The sequence below is a fragment of the Poeciliopsis prolifica genome, unplaced genomic scaffold (genome assembly GCF_027474105.1).
Source record: "Poeciliopsis prolifica strain line A6 unplaced genomic scaffold, Auburn_PproV2 SCAFFOLD045, whole genome shotgun sequence".
NCBI lineage: Eukaryota > Metazoa > Chordata > Actinopteri > Cyprinodontiformes > Poeciliidae > Poeciliopsis > Poeciliopsis prolifica.
Genome location: NW_026562420.1, coordinates 3,245,045 through 3,262,562, shown reverse-complemented (window position 1 = coordinate 3,262,562; position 17,518 = coordinate 3,245,045). Strand labels below are relative to the sequence as shown.

At 37.3% G+C, this 17,518-nt stretch overlaps 2 protein-coding genes across 6 annotated transcripts in view; one reads left to right on the top strand and one right to left on the bottom strand.

The window, feature by feature from the left end:
- The window catches only part of LOC129376820 (proto-oncogene vav-like), a 29,972-nt gene extending 27,458 nt beyond the window's left edge, over positions 1-2,514 (bottom strand). The window contains exons 1-4 of one of the 2 annotated variants that reach the window (XM_055056418.1): positions 2,396-2,514; positions 2,179-2,250; positions 2,027-2,089; positions 546-709 (exon numbers count right to left, since the gene is read on the bottom strand). The gene's annotated coding sequence lies outside the window, so the exon portion shown is untranslated. The remainder of the gene's footprint in view (positions 1-545; positions 710-2,026; positions 2,090-2,178; positions 2,251-2,395) is intronic. The other variant, XM_055056417.1, reaches the window with a different exon arrangement.
- On the top strand, positions 6-16,309 carry sh2d3a (SH2 domain containing 3A). Of its 4 annotated transcripts, none has more exons than XM_055056414.1 (20): positions 6-162; positions 376-467; positions 595-712; positions 3,396-3,425; positions 3,502-3,563; positions 4,658-4,791; positions 7,463-7,502; positions 7,622-7,738; positions 8,567-8,710; positions 9,494-9,789; positions 10,116-10,201; positions 10,673-10,792; positions 10,862-11,019; positions 11,091-11,291; positions 12,455-12,616; positions 13,770-13,885; positions 14,122-14,293; positions 14,370-14,481; positions 15,176-15,361; positions 15,727-16,309. In XM_055056414.1, the coding sequence occupies exons 2-20, from the start codon at positions 378-380 to the stop codon at positions 15,915-15,917; spliced, it is 2,535 nt and encodes an 844-aa protein (XP_054912389.1). In that variant the 5' UTR covers positions 6-162; positions 376-377; the 3' UTR covers positions 15,918-16,309. The 4 variants fall into 4 exon arrangements, with proteins under 4 accessions (XP_054912389.1, XP_054912388.1, XP_054912390.1 ...); XM_055056413.1 differs by having other exon boundaries at positions 15,724-16,309; XM_055056415.1 differs by lacking the exon at positions 3,396-3,425 and having other exon boundaries at positions 15,724-16,309.
- The last annotated feature ends 1,209 nt before the right edge of the window (positions 16,310-17,518 follow it).

The following is a 17,518-nucleotide window of genomic DNA, read 5'->3' as shown; positions in this document are numbered from 1 at the left end:
AAAGTAACACTAACTGTATGACAGGGATGAATTGGAAGGGAGCAGCTGGAAAAGACAAAAGGAAGAAAATACCAGAAGGAAGTAAATGCATTAGGGTGGGGGGCACATGTAAAGATTGCCAAACAAAAAAGCTAAGAGTGCCACTGTGAATCCTGGAAACAGGTAGGTGTTACATTCTCTTACTATGGAAAGCCAAACAGTACAAGACCTATTCCTCATGTGTCAGGTAGAATGCTTTGTGAAAGTACGATGATGCCACAATAATCCTTCATTTGTCTTTCTTAGGCTCTTTTTGTTCAGAGACATGCAGAGGCATGTGTGTGTTAGCATTTGCTTTGGTATGTCAACAGTTTCCTTTCTCCTCATTTTGTTCAGACATGAATAATCGTTCTATTGCCTGGTGGCTGAGACAGATTGGTCTGCCCCAGTATACCAAGACTCTGGAGAGTGAATATTATGGTCTGGAGGTATGCAAAGGCTCAAAAGGCATCTGTTTGTGCTTGCTGGGATGTACATTTTTCTTTCTTCTGTTTTGAAATCCTCACTTCAATCCTGTGTAATCCCCTGCTGGCTCTCACTGTTGTTACTCTGCAGGGTTTGCTGTATGTAACGGATGGAGAGCTGAAGGATGCTGGTATAGAGGATGCAGCACACAGAGAGACAATCCTCACTCAGCTTTCAAGAGATCGACAGAGGCTGGACCCACTTTCTGGTCAGACACAAAGAACACACACAGATGCTGTTGAGTTACTGTAACTGTCGAACCAGTGACTACAGAACACACTTAATATTGGTTTGCTTTATGTAATATTACAGTTCACATGAAGCTAAAAGAAATCATATCCAACAAAAACAAATAATAATAATAATAATAATAATAATAATAATGATAAAGTAAAACTCCTACAGTTCAAATACTGAAAATGAAATCTTTCTGTTTTGCAAAATTGAGTTTCTGATTATTGTTGCCAAAAACTGCTTCTATGTTCTGTCACATTACAATCATACACTTTAAAGCTATTCTGGGTTCAGTCAGTATGACAGAACAAGATAAAGGTTTGTACAGAAGATTTATCAAAGATTTAATTGTCGTCCATAGTTTTTTAACTTGCGCTGAAATTCCATTCCTTTCAAAATCAGTCACTTTCTCTGCTTGTTATTATTTTGCCAAAGTAAAAGAAAAGGCACACACTGTCATGTTGTGAAAGGGAGCATCTTAAATCAGTCTCTTGTTTTAAGGTGATGCTGTTTTAAAACTAAAGTTGGCAGGCTTCAGCACAACTGACAGCTGCTTTTAATATTCTGCATGTAACACAGTTGAGAAGGGTACAATATGTTTTAGGTAGATGGGCCAATAGGTTCGGCTGTCGGAGCACGATGGGTGTTTAAATGACACACATACACAGTTGAGTGAATTTAAAAAACAATTAGCTTTAGTAACATGAATCATAAACTCACAAGTGGACAAGACATACAATTAAGAAAATAAAATTACACACAATAAAATACATGAAATAAAAACAACAATACTTGGCCAAGTGCTAAATATCAAATTTAAATCTATTGGGTGCACCCTGGTAGTTTGCGCTCTAATCTCTTTTAGATGACAATTGAATCAAATTAAATCCTGGTTCAGGTCTCACTCAACATGGGAGGAAATCCAGATCTTTCTAAGTCCAGGTGGGAAGGCTCGCCATCAAAGTCAGTAGGGGAATCCACTCCAGGAACAATCCAGGAGAAGAGAAGAAAAAGCAAAAAAACAAAAACAACACAACAAAAAAAAAAAAAACTGATCTGTCAACAGACAAGACCAGCAGAAACATAGAATTATTATTAAACCATTCTAGCTTATTATGTTTCATAACTGTTCAAAAAATCCTTTTCCAAGAACAATAATAAAACATTACATTTTACACAAACTCAGCAAAGGTTCACGTTTTAATAACTAAGTAGGTCAAATAAAGATCATTATTTGACAACAAGATAAAAGAACAAAAACCAAATGAAAGGTACAAAATATGCTCACCGATCTCAGTGCGGCACGTTCAAAACAACTAGACAGGGACTCTCATTCCAGACACGGAGGGCACTAGACAGTGTAAAATGCATATTTTTTAAGTTTTAACTTAAAGAAAATGAATTAAGTAAAATAAAAATACATTATTATATAGGCTTTACCTTCAGTTGAACTGAAAACAACTGCCAATCAACTGCCAGAAAGTGCAACAGTTCCAACTGATCTTAGTGGTTCTAACAGCAGAAAAACTGAAGTTCAGTTTTCTGAAACTTATCACTCTTTCTAACTTATAAGTTGGATTTAAACAATAACTATTTACAAAAAAAAAATCCTTCAAAGTCAATAAATGATATTAGAAAGAAACCAAAAGACTCTCACTCTGGCTCAGCTGTCTGATCAGAGTCGGATCTCCCGCTCACAATCAACGCTGCCAACACGGGAAAGAAGGTGGAGCCTCTGTGGCATTCCGCTCTCTGATTGGTCTAAACATTCATGGGAATCAAACTTTCCATTGGCCAGGCAGACTACCCCGCCTACCCAATCTCTATTTCCCAAAAGGCTATGCCCACTTTATGTGGGTTACACGCACAATAAGCATTTGTCAACTAATACCACCTTTAGCTAACATTTATTCCTTATTTTCATTATATAATCCAAATAAAAACATGTTACAGATGACATGTTTGTCCATATAGTCAATCAATACACCTTACAGTTATAGTAGCAGTAGAAATAGTGGTTATTTTCCCACTTCAAATAAAAGCAATCTGATCATGTTATAGCATTGTATCTGACATTTTATCTGACTACTTATGTGAAATGAAAATCACATAGTAGCTCATGTTCAAGGCATTCAACAAATTGAAGGAGACATTTTTAGTTTGCAACATAGTAAAACAAAACCAAAAGTAAACACACAATGCATGCATGCACATTCTGTTTCAAGGATAGCAATGCCTGTACATAAAACATGTAAATATTGCTTGCTTTCATTGAAATTTTGATTTACCACAACTGAAAATCTATTTATTAGGCTGCTTGTATTCTTGAGAACGTGAAAGCTTGATTTAGTCCTTAGGTGTAAAGCTTTTTTCTGTACTTTTTAACTTGAAGATGTCTGTCGTTACTAAAATTGTTTATGCTGTGCATGACAAGCTGGTTTATCAGGCCACCTTATTTGGTGTTTAGATGTTTCCTTCAAAAAATCCCTCAAGGTAAACACATCAAACAATTTAATGGCAGAAATTTATATAAACATATATTCTATGCATCCTATACAGCCAAGTTGAATTTGTAAGCGAGAAAGGGAGATTAAACATCCACCTTAACTCAGTACAAACACACTATCAACATGGTGTTTCTTTTTCTTATCTCACAGGTTCATTTCTACCAGACAGATATGACTGTGGTATGCTTCTTCTCTTCTAAGAAATGTGCGTGTCTGTCCCAGGAGCTCAAACCTTAATGGCATTTCTCCTTGTCAGATTATCAGGTTGTGAAACGCAAAGTCAGTCGACAATATTCCCTGGGATCATCATCGGACCTGGTGAGGCCTTCAGTAAACCCAAAGTTAATATTTACATTGATTTATGTATTGTTTATAGAAATGAATTAATCAATACATAGATAAATCAATCAATAATTACGTTGTAATTTATATTACTTGCAAAATAACATAAATCAAAAATTGATGAAAACAGTTTTCTCAGTTTAAATCTTTCTAATGGGGCCACTGAAAATTCAAAACAAATGTCAATGTCAACCCAAATAATTCATATAGAGAGCAAAGAGTCTTTGACTGAAGTTGTGTGGAAGCAACTGGAATGACACAGGGAATATTGAAAACAAGAACAAAAGGAAACAAGGAAGAGAAAGAAAGGTGCAATGGTGGTGCAGAGATAAAACTGTAACCCATCAAGAGACCTCAGCCCTGATGCAGCCGTCACAGGTTCAAGTCCCAGCCTGTTGACTTTGGGCACATCATCCGTCTTTTACAACATACTTTTTTGTCAATTCACCCTCAATTAAAGGCCACTTTAGCCAATTCTCTTTAAAAAAATGTCAAGAAATCTGAAATCTGTCAGTATCAGTATTTGGAAAATATTCCAGTTTATGTGCAGATGAATATCAAGTGGTTTTACATTAGCCGATGGCTTATGGAAAGTTTTTTGAAATACAAAAAAAAAAAAAAAGCTTTATAAATTATGCAAATTTGGATTTCCATCCAAGAGAATAGTTCATAAGACATATCAAAGGAAAGCTGAATTGGTTTTTAAAAAAAGTAAAATGGGTAGAATGGCTCATTCTTGAATCAAATTGAAAAACAACAGAGAGAACTGGAGATAAGAGGGAATAAACAGCACTTCCAAATTTCAAGTGCTGTTTTTTCCCTGTACTATTCCCCTTCATCTCACTAAATTTAACTGATGGACTGATTTGTTTCTATTTTAGGCAGTCTGCCTATTACTTGGGTTGTTGCAGACATCTGGTGGAAATTTTATGTCAGTTGCCCCATTGGGATATTTAATTAAAGAAAAAAACCTTTACATGGTGTTTTCATTATTAAAATGTTGAATAAGTAATTAAAACATTATAGAGCACAATGAATCTTCATCTTGCAACTGTTTGCTCTGGAACCAGCCAAAGGATCTGTTTCGTCAGCATGTTCTTCCCCGCCTCCATCGCACTGACAAGAAACACCGTTTGTCGGCCTCCTGCTCGCAGCTCCGCCCTCTAGATGAGGACAGTGCTCTCAGTCAAGAGGGCAAACGCAGGTAAGCTTAAGCCTGCTGTGTTTGCCTGTCAGAAACAGGAAAATGGGCAGGGGTCTGCAGTTCCAGTCCTTGAGGGCCAGTATCCTGCAACTTTTACATATGCATCTGCTTGACTGCTTACTGAAGAGGTGATTCAGACATTTAATGCAGGCAAATCTAAAAGTTAAAGGACACTGCCTCCTAGGATTGGAGTTGAAGAGTCCTACTTTAGGATGCAGCCCACTCACACCAGGATAATAATTAACATGTTTGTCATAAAAGCTGGGAGACTTTGCAATCAGAAAACTAACCATCTACTGAAAATCTGAAAAGCCTGTGAAGAGCTGCTCAGTTTATGAAACATTAACTATGATTTAATCATCAAAGATAAATGCATGTTTTATGAGTAATACAATTAACCACCTTAATCTTAAGACTATTTTAAAGCATTTTGATTGTAAGACTGTCTTTGATGTTTGCTTTAAAGTTCAGGCTATTACAAACTGGATACTAAAGTAATTAAATTTGCCATTGACATTCTAGTTCAAACAAATAAATACATTAAAGCAGATTCAAACAAAGTAAAGTAAAAAGCCTTCACTCATCAAACTGCTGCTTAAAAATCTCAAAAGCAACTTTTAATTATTGGATGATTAAATGGGACACATTTTCGCCAAAAGATGTTATTTAAAACGCTGGTTAATATTAGTAAAGCACAATGAAAATATTTTAAACCATAGATAGAATATTTATTCTTTCTCTAACCCTCTATAAAAATGTTTATGTGGAATTGACCTACAAATGTAACGCTTTTGTTTGACATGGGCATCTGTTTAATGTTGTTGTAAAACATCAAACCTGAAAAGTGTTATTCAAGTCTGATTTCACTTCATTTTACCTGTTTGCCTGCAAGATGTTCATATTAACACCCATGCAGTGCAATTGCTTACACTAATTAGTGTAAAACAAACTTTTTCACTGAAATTTTATGACCTCATGTCATATTTAAAAATAAGCCTTGAGTCACCAAGGAATAAAAAGCTCAAGGCAACTTTGTAGTAAGATTATCCAGAGCTTACTAAAATGAGTCAGAGCAACACACCAGCATCAAATACAAACATATTAGCAAATTGTAACAGCAAACATAAATCCCTTTTATTTGTCAGCACCTTCCAAGACCCTCATGCCACCTTACATAGCTAAATGTAAGCAACATTGGAGAGGAATGACTGTGAAACCCTCTAACTGTTTCGGACATGGAGTGAGATGTCTGCTGGTAAAAGTAGGTCATTTAAGTTGAGGGACAAAATCAGCTGAGAAACACAGTAGTACAGCTGCTCTCCTAAAAACAGACAGGAAGGCAAGGTAGTCCTGCTAAATGAGACCAGGTGATGTGTCGGTATCTCAGGAATGCCTGACACAGACTGCCGTGTTTCAGCACACAGGAGGAGGAGGAGAGAGGAAGGAGAGCTCGGTGGAACTTGTGCTAACTCGTCGACTCTGGGCAGGAAGGATAGAATCAGGGGCTCAGAGCAGAGAAAAGACAGAACATTACATGTAACCCCAGCTGTTATTTGGTTGTTGTTGGTGTTAACGTGGAGCACAAGCCGCGAAACATGCCCGAGGGGAGTGAGTTGTGAGGCGGTCTTACAGGTAGGAACCACCGCTTTGGTCAGTGCCGCGCCGCAGTTTGACACGGAATCATTTTCAGTAAATTTACCTAGTTTGTTCTCGGTGTGGTTGAGGAACATATACAGCTTCAGACATACGCTGCTGTTTGCGTTGCTCTTGCTGTATAGCTTAGTCCAAAAAAGTCAGCAAGCTGTTTCTATACTTACAGGCTGTTGCTTCCTGTAACTGTCCCAGGTTTTCCAATAAATAGTCTACCTGTTGCGCAATTCTACTGATACTCTTCAGGTATTTAAATGTATTTGGGGCCTTATTGCGTTCTTCTTCTTCTACTTTTTTTTTTTTTTTTTTACAAAGATGCAACACAGTGTAAGTGGTGCATTAGTGACCTCACATTAGATTTCACAACGTGGTTTCTCAGCACATATTAAAGGTGTTGGTAGTGGTGGTTCTCCTGTGGCCAACGCCCCTTACAACTTGGTTTCACCATAAAAACATCAAAAAAATTGAACACATGGACTTTGTATCTACTTCAAGCTATGCTTTTTAAAATAACTGAAACATGTAACATGTTTTATGTTTCCTATGGAAGATTAGGAATAACACAATTCTATCAATAAATATACCTTGAAATATATGTGTAGTCTCCCATTAATTAAGTAAATATATTATAACTTTATTTAAAACGTCATTAAATATTTAAGTATATATATATATATAAACAAACAAATGGAACACACCAAAGGTTGAATAATTTCATTTATTAACTGAATTTAGTTTTTCAAAGGGAATGTTAATGTTTTCCATTTTTAGTTTGTAGTTAATCTGATCTCTTTGTTATCTGATGTAAAGTTGAGGTGGAAGTGTTTTCTGTGGGAGGAAGGTGAAACCTCAAGGGAGGAAGGAAGGACAAAAATGAGGCATGCTGTTAGTCTGTTGGTTTTTCTGGTACTAATGACAGATCCAGGCCTTGGTCTTCTGTCCTTGGCTAGTAGGAAAATGCAGCACCATAATATTTGGCCTGTACAGTAAGCCTGCATCCTTTCCACTTTTGTTGTTTCAGCAAGAGAAAGAGTATTAGTGCATACTTCAGCCACCTGAAGGTAAGAAAAGAACCTCTTTGTGTCTCTGCCCTTTTCCCTCCTCCCTATATGTTGGTCTTCAAAGCCACTTTATACAAAAGTGGATAGGTAGATATAGTTTTAATTGTTATGTTTTCTAGATGTTTGGTGGTCGGAAAGAGATGGACATTCTGAAGAAGGAGCTTGAAGAGGAGCTGAAGCTGAGCACTGAGGATCTGAGGAGCCATGCCTGGTACCACGGATCGCTGAGACGAGAGGTGCACATGCCATAATATTATGCTTCACACACACAAATGAAACGTTTTGCTATTAGTTTAATAAGATCAATTATCAGAACCTCAAATTTGTATTAAAACTTTGGTATGGGTCTGGAACCAGATCTATCTAAGTATTTTATCAGGTATCAAAATATTATTGACAGTTTTCAACATCTTCCTTATGGAACTGGTGTGCAACAACAGTCTTCAGTCAGAGGCTTCACAGTAAAACTTGTTTTATAAAATTGTTCACATGGTAGTATTATATTTTTGATGCTTTGTGTTACTGGTCTTTATTATTGCTGCTGCTATTACAGTGCTAATATTCTGGGGTTAAGCTTGAGTGCAGGTCCCAAAATGGTGAACTAAATTTCTGCTATGTTATTCATGGTGGTTAATTAGCAGATTTTTAAATAATTTGTATTCTAGCATCAACACAAAATGTAATTATATACAGACTCGTACAATAAATTAGAATATTATTAAAAAGCCTGCTTATTTTAGGAACTTTATCACTAAATGAAATATATTATATAAACTGGTTACATGCAGGTGGATGTTTGAAATCCTTCATTTGTCATTTATGATGATTTTCCACTTACATATCCAATGACATGTAAGTGGATTAAAACAGAATATTTAAATTTAGAATATTACATCAGACCAATAAAAAACCTATTTTTAAAACCAGAAATGTCAGCTTGATAAGAATTATGTTTAATACTTGCTTGAGGATATTTCTTTCAGAAAGTAATTTTAATCTGATAAATGAGTCTCATTTGGGATTGTATTCTAATTTATTAAATATGACTGCTGAATTTCCTCTAGGCTGCAGAGACTCTGTTCGAGAGGGACGGGGACTTCCTGGTCCGAGACTCATCCTCCACTCCTGGAGACTATGTTCTAAGCTGTTTCTGGAAGAATGGTCCGCACCACTTTAAGATCATAAAAGTAGTTCTGCGGCCTAAAAAGGTGTGTGTATGCACTGCTGTCAGTCACATATCCACATGATTTGTGGTTTTAAATGTTTCTATACAGACTTTACATTTTTCCTTATTACTGGCTGGACTGAAAGCTCATGTAAACATGTCGCTGGTTCAAGGGATTGTTTTTTTCTTTTATTTATTTATTTATGGTGGATTTGTAATAATGAGATTAAATATTAATCAAATAAAATGACATTAATATTTGCAATCATCATATTTGCTTTATAAACATTTTATTATAAGTCATGTTTGTAAATGCATGTACATGTACAAGTATGGAAATCACCTGAAATGTTTTCTAAAAATACTGTTGCTACGGCATTAATAATTAAGACCACATTAAGAGACCAAAAATATCAAATGACTGTTTTGTTTCTGAATCAGAATTTCTTTGCAGAATTATTGCATTTTGTTATCCAGGGTGACATAATGACTTGATATGTCTGTTATTTGGTAGAAATGATGGTTATAATAATAGCCATCACAGAAAAAGGAAACAAAAAACCCTGAAACTACTCAAGTCACCCCTTGTCAATAATTTCTGCCTCCATCCACTCAGAACGAACCTCTCTGCAGCTATTGATTGACAGTAATTTCACATGATAGACTGAGAAATGCATCATTTTTGAAGTGCTGTGCTTCAAAATAGATTTGAGACATTTTAATGCTGTGTTCTGGTCCAGGTTCAGAACAACTGCTGGGTTTCCACCTGTTTGGGCTCCTGTCTGGTTCAAGTACTGTGCTGATACACAAGTCTTCCCTGTGACAGGGTTACTCCCGGGAGTTGTTCCAGTTTGAGGAAGATCGCTTCGACAACGTTCCCGCTCTGATCCGATTTTATGTGGGCGGAAATCGACCCATCTCAAAGACTTCAGGGGCCATCATCTCCCACCCGATCAATCGGACCATTCCCCTGCGTGTCATCAGTGAGGGTCACATGGAGCTTAAAAACAGCAGCAGCAACACCATTGGCAGAGCGAGGGAAAACCAAGCTGGGAGCAACAAAAGGCGCAGCCTGAGCTACTCCCAACAGGACACGCTGCAGGTCATCAATCCACTGCTAAGGTCTGGGACAAGGTCTATGAGTGTGTTACTGTACTAAATATTACATGCAGTACTGTCAAACAGTTGCAAAGCATATCTCCTCTGTTTATATATTGCTTCCAAGGAGTCAGACTTTCAATAATGTGACTGTTTACTTTTTTCAGTTTGATCAATGTTTCTACCAAACTCCTCAGTTTTCTGTTAAAGTCCTGTTGAAGGACTATATTAAAGATTAGTTTGAAAAGAAGGTTTGGCATCTTGTTAGCAACATAATAAACTAAAGAGTGGTTGAAAACCTTTGCACTGAATAGCAAGGTTGAAATAACACTCCACACTATGTGTGACAGGAGTGGAAGCCAGCCTGCTAACTTGGAAAATGTTGGACGAAGGCCTTCACTTCAGTCTGCGCAGTCTGACAGCAATCTGCGAACTGGTACACCGACATGTATTTTTATTTTTTTTGAACTCCTCATCAAATGTAATGTGGAACTGGCGTCACTACATTTGAAGCAATGTGATGCTGCAGAATAAAACAAAAAACAGGAAAAAACAGAAAATGTTGTGCTTGCCAACAAGACAAGCACAACATTTCCTCCATAGGGTTAACCAGCGACCCACTAACGCACCGGCCACCTGAAGAACACATAGACTGACACGGAGCCACCCACTGGTGGCAACTTATAATATACTGGGGGAAGCCTGAAGATGTCAAAATTTTATCTGATTGTTTAAACACAATAATCTTAGTTTATCTAGTCGTAACAAATTCATTATTTAGCATTTAGTGGTGGGAAATAATTTCAGATTTAGCCTGATTTAATGCCAGACGATAAAAAACATGTATTTTTCTACAGCGTAAATTCTGTACCTGGTTTCAATGGTTTCTTATTATGCTCTCATTCAGGTGCTCCAGAGACAATCCCACCAGACGACACAGACTCCGACCCCATTTCTCCTGTATTTCGCACAGGCAGCGAACCCCTGCTGAGCCCAAGACCACATCATACGCGCCCCTCCCATCCAGGTACTAATAAACTATTTTCCCTAAGAAAATATAGTGAGCCCACATAAAGTACACTTGTCTTGCCTCCAGGTGGTGGTGCAACGTTGCGAGGTTCAGATGGGCAGCTGCATCCCAGAGCTCCTCCCAAACCCCTCAGGGTCTCCACCGTCTTCTCCAACGCCTCGCCTCTTCCTTCCACAGACCCAGATGAAGACCCCTCATCGTACTACAGTGAGCTCATCATACGGGTAAAAATAATAAACTATTTTATTCCTAGCAGTAAGTCCTCCACAGAGAGTATAAGGCCTGTTGTGTTCAGGTCCCTCAGTCTCAGAGGAAGGGCCATGTGGACCGGCTGCGTGCGGAGGAGAAGTGGCAGAGCCGAGCTCGCCTCACAGAGACTTCCTTTGGGTTCTTGGAGGCCCAGAACAACGGACCGTCCTCACAGCTGCTGTTTCAGAAAAAGCTCCAGATGAAAGCAGCAGAGGAAGAGAGAGACTGGCATTTTGAACGACCACATGTTTGTATAAATAACATTCAGTTAACTGTTAGTTTTTATATTTGTAGCTAACTTGAGTAGATGTACTTATGGACTGTACCAGCAATTATTATTATGAATAGTCTATACAGTTCTCCAAGAAATTATTCACCCTGCTTCACTGTTCCACATTTTGTTACATCACCTGGTTGCTGTAGGCAGCATTGAGTGTTAATTTTCTCAAGGATAAACACAATTTCCCTGAATGAAATATTTTTTTTCTAAAAACTACTGTTTTTATTGTCAAATTTTGATTAATCCAGTCTTCCATATGAATTTACACTCATACTTTAATATTTTGTTGTAGTAACTTAGGTCGTAATCACTGCCAGATCTTATTGGGTATATTCCAACAAGATTGACTCACCTCGGTTTGGGCATTTTCTTCTGCTTCTAGATGGTGTTAATCGAGTCACAATGAATGAACATCATCAGTTAACTACTTAGGTCTTTTCTGAGATGATCAGTTAGACTGATTCTGGTCTCTGGTTTTGCCCCTCAAAGACTACTCCTGAATCCACACCTTTGTTATTTTGGTTTTCCATGTCAAAGGAAAGCCATGACAAAGAATAAATCAGATTATCTTTCCTGTGCTCTACCCAGCCTTTCTGTTATCTGCTGAAGTCTTGCTCTTCCTCGTTCTTACAGCCTCACATCCCCAAAAGCATTAGGAAAGACAGTTCTTTAATTTCATTTTATATACTTCATTCTGAAAATAGCAAACTTTTTCTCTGAATTGCAGCATCCACAATCAAGAGTGATGTTGTTAGCACAATTTGGTAGAGCTTAGGTATGGCCAAAAGAAGGTCAGTTATTCTTGTCCCTAACTGCTTTGGCTCTTTTGAACCAGAGGTTACTTGTCAGTTTGGATAAGGTTGAAAATTGTCAACCTGACCATTTTCAACCTGATTCAGTTCATGACTGAATCAGTGGTTCATGATTCCAGTCATGAACCACTACCTGGTACACTTCAACTTTCTACCTGCTTATGTTAAATTAAAAAGATCACTATTAAAGTTGGTGCAGTTAAAATGAATAATTTCATTTCAAGTTTTAACTTAATTTTGGAGCTTTTAGCTATTCAGTCATCACCATAAGTTCAGACTAAAGGTGTGACAGTTGTCCTGTTGCTGACTGTGCTGCAGATTGAGACGTCATCCTGTTTCCAGTTGGACCAGTTCACCTCGCTGCTCTTGCCGGATCACAACAGGCCTTTGGAGTCGAATGTTTTGCTCGCTGTCAAAGAGCTCTTCAGCAGATCAGACACCAAAACTCTTGCTCTGCACATGCTCAGTGTTGACTGTCAGGTAGAAACTTACATTATGCGATGGTAGCTGTAAACATTTCAAATCTTTGTATTATGTTTACATTATGTTTATGTAATGAGCATATGTTAGTCCACTTTAATGTTATATCTAAATATTTGACAACTTCTATCTTATTCAGCAGCATTTACAGTTACAAGTTAAAAGGAACCACCAAATATACTTCATTCCTCATTAGTTTGCACTCATTTTAACAAATTCATCTGAATTCCTTGACTTATTGTGATTTATTTAGAAATAATTGATCTATTTTCATTACCGTATTTTCCGGACTATAAGTCGCTCCGGAGTATAAGTCGTACCAGCCATAAAATGCATAATAAAGAAGAAAAATACATGTATAAGTCGAACCGGAGTATAAGTCGCATTTTTGAGGAAAATTTATTTGATAAAATTAAACACCAATAACAGACATGTCATCTTGAAAGGCAATAAAAATAAAATAGAGGCAACAACAGGCTGAATAATTGTACGGTATGTTAACGTTACATGACACATGAACAACGAACTGAGAACGTGCCTGGTAAGTTAGCATAACATATTAAGAGTTATTCAAATAACTATGGCATTACTAACATGCTAACAAGTTTACCAGACTTCGTCCTCGGTGTCGCTTGTAAACAACCGCTAACGAACGAAGAATAGCACAGGCCTGGAGCGCCCTCTTGCGGTTTAGTGTGAAAATTATATCTTACAATATAATGTGTTAATTTCCACACATAAGTCGCTCCGGAGAATAAATCGCACCCCCGGATATACTATGAAAAAAAACTGCGACTTATAGTCCGGAAAATACGGTACTTGCGGTTTCTACATCGTCTGGCAAAGTTTAGAAAAGTATATTATTAAATCCTAATTTGTGTTACAGAAATATTTTTAACCTGGCAGTTGAATGTTGCACTTAGCCTCCATTTACTCCTTATAATTTGTTCTTTCTTCCTGTTTTTTCATGAGGATGAGAGGCACAACAAAAGATATATCCAAATACATATTTTGGAAACAGACCCAAAATATTGCACCCTACCAGATCATCCATATGGCTGTATCTGTAAAATGTTCAAAATGTATTTAAAATGAATCAACTAAACAAATGAAGTCATGTTGTCCTCATTTAATGTGAAAACCTCTAATGCAGGTAGCACGCATTGTTGGTGTGACTGATGAGCAAAAGAGGATTATGGGAGTGAATTCTGGACTGGAGCTTGTTACTCTGCCACATGGGCATCAGTTACGGCAGGACTTGCTGGAAAGGTACTTAGCAGTGATGCATGTGGTTCTTTAAAACAGAAAATTAGCTGACCCAGACAACTTCTTGGTTAACTTCTAAATGTTTTTAGTTAAATTTTCTTTAAAAATGTTGTTTATATTTTTTTCAATTGCTCTGTGAATTATACCATAAAAACAAGTTGCACTGAAGTCTGTTTTAGTAGTTCTAGTTTTAGTATTCTGACAACCACCTGCACTTCATTTTCTATTCTTTTCTGTAGGCATCATCTGATAACGTTTGGCGTGGCAGTAGACATACTGGGCTGCACAGGAACGGTGAACCAGAGAGCGACGGTTCTGCACAAAGTAATCCTGTTGGCTCAGGCCCTGAAAGAACATGTGTACAACCTTTTCTCCTTCTCAGCTGTAATGAAAGCTCTGGAGATGACTCAGGTACTGCAGCTTGCCAAAAGGCTTAAAATCCTTAAAATTTTCTTTCACTCATCTTTGTTTGTGCTCTCGTGTCCAGATTGTGCGGCTGGAGATGACATGGCGAGCTCTCAGGAGGAACCACACAGAGTGTGCAGTTTTGTATGAGAAGAAACTCAGACCTTTCATGAATTCATTGAATGAAGGAAATGGTGAGTGTTTTGATTGTCTGATTGTCACGTCTGCATGTTCGGCGTTAACAATAGTCACCATACTTTTACCCACACAGCAACTATCCTGCTATGGTTAGCGGCTTTCAGACAAAAAAATTGGTATCGGTTAAAGTCAAAATTGGCAGGTCAAGGTTCCTAATGGTTGGTAATCAGTGATCATTACCGATTATTAGTTATTGATTGGTTGAGTAAGTTTAAAAAACCTACTCAAGAAATTATTAGAAGCTCTGTTCTTTTTAAAGCTACCAAACCAAATACTTGGGAGCATCTGAGGAACTCTCAATGCAGCATGGTTTGAAGTTGAAGTGGTAATGCAATCAATAAGTGGTTTTCTTTTATTCACTGCAATTATTTAAACTGACATAATTAGACATTTTTAAACTTAGATGGCCACCAAAATGTGTGGCAAGTTATCGTAGACAACAACATATCTATTGTCAAGTTCCAAGTAGTTTGAAAATGACATAATATTTAATAACTGTGGTCAACATACAATGTAATAAGGCAATGTAATTGATCTGTTAACTGTATGCTTTGACTGAATTTACTTTCTAATAGTCCTTGAGGTGAGTTGTTAATAGGCATTATGTTAACAAACTGAATTGAGAAAAATAAATCCAACTGTTACCCATTTGTTTAGCTGGTGACTGATGGGGTTCATGTTTGTCTGCAGATTCTGTAGTCCAGGGTCCCATTGCTGTGCCACACCTGGTTCCTCTTCTCATGCTGATGGAGGGAGAGGATCCAGTGGAAAACAATGAGCGGGGCTGCCAAGTGCTGTATGATGTCCTCCAATCAGCTCGCAGTGCTGCGTTACACGCCCAGGAATACGAGAAAAATGCGCAGACCCTGCTCACAGGTTTGTCTTTATGACATTAGTATGAGAGCTGATTAATTTAAGAACTGAAACAGAAAGTAAATGTAGAGGATTTATGGTGAGAACAGACGATGCTGCTGCTCAGGTAATGTCTCTCAGCACTCCTTCAAATGAACGCAGGCTGAATCTTTAAGCTTTAGTCATTGGGTTGAACTGCAAGAGTTTTGTGACTCATAGGGAAATTGTTCATCACAACTGTCTTATGCTACATATGAAACTGTTTATGCATATGGTTATTGATTAGGGCCTTTTCAGGACAGGATCAACATGTTGCATGCTCAAAAAAAAAAGGTATATAATGTGAAGTGAGTTCTGATCTCTTGTCTGCTGTACCTCTTCACCAGCAGACTGGACTCCAGTCCCGGAACTGCTGGAGACCTTCCGGACTGAGTTCGCCCTGCGATTGTTCTGGGGGCAGCAGGGGGCGGCCGCAGACAAAAAGGAGCGATATGAGAAGTTTGACAAGGTCCTTTGTGTTCTCTCTGATAAACTGGAACCTGTGGAAGTCTCTCCACAACAAGCAGGCACTTTAACCTGAACCAGTTACTCCACAAGGAAGCTGGCAACTGGACCTCCTCATCAGTGGAACGCATCAGTGACCCTTGCTGTGTTCAGAAATGGAGAATATTGGAGCAGAGATGAAGGACTCTGTAAAGTTTGTCAGATGACTACTTAATTTTATCTGGAGTTTATCTATGAGCAGACTCTCTCACTGTGAAAAGATTTTGAGTATTCTTTTCGTTAACAGGAAGTATGAAAAAGATTTATCAAAAACTTTTTTATTACTTTAGGTTTTAATTGAGCAACTTCAACATTTTCCTGCTGAGCTGTTTGTTCCATTCATCGTTGAATGGTTGTTTTATGGACTTTATTGTAAATAATGTTTTTAATTACAGAATGTACAATTCAATAAAATGCTTTACTTTAAAATAGTAGTTCTTAGGACTGCTTCTGCAAAGACACAAAAGACATGTTTGTCACCTTACTTTGATACAAGGGGCATTTCTTTAAAGATTGTGTAATGTTTGTTAAATATTACACAAGAAAGCAAATGATTAAACATGATATGACTCAATAAAAAGAAAATCTCTTCATAGTTCCAGTGAGGAGATGAATCTTAAATCTTTCATTTCCTCCATTTGGAATGGCTTGCATGCAGATGCAACTTATTTATTGCAAAGTCCATGTGGATTTCCAGTTATGTTTTTGAAATAACCCTTTAGACATCTGAGTTTAACAATAAAGGTAAATGTGAAGTAAAGAATTACATTTGAGGTATTCTTGAAGTTGAGACTTTTGCTCTTTCAGCTACATTGCCTTAAACGTTTTCTATAATGTGTAATGTCACAGGCATAAACTTCAGCGGTTATTATTGGAATTTTGTGTGATTGTCAAACACATAGTGGATTATTACGGAGTAAATAATAAACTGAATGGTTTTCTAAATAAACAAATAGGTTTTATTCAGCCACACTTATGACCTTTGAAAATCACCCTGCAAGATTATGGAGCTGAAAGCTTCTGCAATGTTCTTTAGTCTGTCTTAGACTTGGAGGACGTGAATACAGAAACTAGAAACATAACAGAGTTAATCATGCTAAGAGGCAGAGTGTTGACAATGTTTTATGTTGCTTGGTTCAGTTATTGAGATGCAATACAAACTAGCAATGTTTGTAAAAATGTAATTTGCATTATTAAAAAAAAACATAAAACACTCCAATTAGTTAAACATTTAAAGCTATGAGTCAAATTTACACTAATCACAAATATATCTGAAATTAAAGCAAATTGTAAAAAAAGGTTTTTCTGTGAGCAAAGCAATACCAGACAAAATGTGAAGTTTTCACCTGATGAAGGTTATTGTAATTCACAAACTAAGTCACAGCTCTTAGTTTACAGCACAGATAAAATGAAACTCATCATGATCAAACTTGCTGAACTAGAGATGGTCTCCTTCTTTCTCCATGTTTTGATAGTATCTTTCTCATCCTTAGAGGAATCTTCCATGTCCTTTTTGTCTTCAGTGTCAAAAGCAAAGTATTTTGATCTCTCGTCCTCAGAGTTCTCTACTAAACCGTCGTTGCCTCTTATGTTTTATCCTAACAACTTTTCAACTCCCTTCAAAATAAGAAATCCAAG